The sequence below is a fragment of the Meleagris gallopavo genome, chromosome 26 (assembly GCF_000146605.3).
Source record: "Meleagris gallopavo isolate NT-WF06-2002-E0010 breed Aviagen turkey brand Nicholas breeding stock chromosome 26, Turkey_5.1, whole genome shotgun sequence".
NCBI lineage: Eukaryota > Metazoa > Chordata > Aves > Galliformes > Phasianidae > Meleagris > Meleagris gallopavo.
Window position 1 is genome coordinate 2,256,296 of NC_015036.2, and position 1,773 is coordinate 2,258,068.

General features: G+C 61.2%; 1 protein-coding gene across 6 annotated transcripts in view; it reads right to left on the bottom strand.

The window, feature by feature from the left end:
• OPCML (opioid binding protein/cell adhesion molecule like) overlaps nucleotides 1–1,773 on the bottom strand; it is a 293,448-nt gene that overhangs the window by 87,618 nt on the left and 204,057 nt on the right. For 4 of the 6 annotated variants that reach the window (XM_019622974.2, XM_010723622.3, XM_010723620.3 and 1 more), the window contains exon 3: nucleotides 1,352–1,436. In XM_019622974.2, the coding sequence (XP_019478519.1) occupies nucleotides 1,352–1,436 (85 nt within the window). Of the gene's footprint in view, nucleotides 1–1,351; nucleotides 1,734–1,773 lie in introns of those variants that run through there. The other 2 variants (XM_010723623.2, XM_010723619.2) reach the window with 2 other exon arrangements.

Genomic DNA, 1,773 nt, shown 5'->3' on the forward strand with positions numbered 1-1,773 from the left:
AAGAAAGAAAAAAAGAAAGAAATCCAAGTCAGCCCTCTGCTGGCAGCAGCAGCCTCGGCCAGCACGGAGCCCAGCAGCCTTTGGCCCTGGGGAAGGGGTTCAGCCCCTGCAGCTCTCGCCCCCAGCAAGCTCACGGGCATCACTTCTGCTGCCTGCCACCAGCATCACCTCTGGGATGGTGCTGTTGTATGGCACGACAACAAGGGTCCCCCAGTGGGTCCCCAGCCCCAGGCACAAAGCAGTGTCCCAAAGTACTGCACAGCTGCAGCTCCCAGCGCACGTGCTGGGCAGGTGTAGGGACAACAGGGGCACGTCTCTAGCCCTGGCCAGAAATCCATCCACTGCCTTCTTTCGTGCCCACAATGCTGCAGGGCTCCCTACAGCATCTCCTGGGGCTTTGCTCCAGAGGGGACAGCACTGTACTGAGGATCCCTGCCATCCAGGCAGCACCCAGCCCCTTTATCCACGCTATGTACCAAATGTTTCCCCTTTCCCAAACCAGACCAAGAGGAGCGTGCCTGACCCTGTGCCTCCAAAGCAGAGCAGCCTCAAGCAGCCCCGGCTTCGCGGCTAACGGAGGGCACGATGCTCTCAGCCTGCTTGTGGCTTTGGGAGCAGCTGCTGTCTGCTGCAGCCCTGGTTTTCAGGTTTTGAGCAAGGGAACATGCACAGCATGACCTGCACAGCACAACCCAAAGCCCTGACACAATCCGTGTGCTCTCTGCTCATCCACCTGCACCGCTGCCTCGTCTCTGAGAACCCATGTCCTACACAGGTGATGCACCACGTACACCTGTAACTCGCTCAGGGAATGAAAAGGGATGCTGTGCTGTACTGTGCAACCTACAAGTGGCCCATCCGCATCTAAGCCGCTCGCATTTCTCCTCCAGCAACCCACGTTAAGGGAAAACATCCATCAGAATTCATAAGATGCACCCCTGGAGTAAAAGATTGATTTGATATTAACAGATTCGTGCAGAGACTATCAAGTGATGGAGCCGAGGCACCGACACCTCCGAGGCATCGCAGCCCTGCAAACCGCCGGCACGGCGCGGACCCTCCTCCGCATGCAGACAACTTGCAGGCAGCGCTCAGTTGCCGTCTGCCACCTCACCCCTTTGTCAGCCCCACGTCTGGCACCCGGCAGCGGCAGGAGGGGGCCACTCCGTGTGCAGCCCCCAGCCACACATCCTCCCCAAGGTGGCTGCAAACTCACAAGCCGGTCCCAGGACCGCACGGCGCACAGATCCCATTCCGCACACTGGGATCTCGCCGCACCACACCGATCCCATCACACACACAACAGCACAGCAAGACACCCCCCAGCCCAACCCGAGGCAGCTGCTCCTACCTGAGCGTGGCACTCTCCCCTTGCCGCACAGTCACGTTGTCCATAGCTTTGGGGAAGGTGGCATCTCCGCTGCGCACGGGCACTCCTGCGGGCACAAGGAAGAGCAGCCTGAGACAGAGGACGACTAGGCACCTCCAGGGCAGGGCTAAGCACCCACCGACCCCCATCCTGGGCAGCAGGGACTTTTCCACCAGGCAAAAAACACACCCGACGAGGCCACCGGGAGCGAAAAGGGGGGAGAGGAGGGAGGGGGTGCGTGTGTGTGGGGACGGGGGGGAGCAAAACCACCGGGGCGGGCGCGGAGGCGAGCGATGCGGAGCTCCACGGAGATCAGGAGAGCCCCTGGAAAGGCAGCCTGCGAGCACTGAGCCTGCCGAGCGGCATCCGGAGGGAGTCCCCAGTATCCTCGGGTGAGGGAGGAG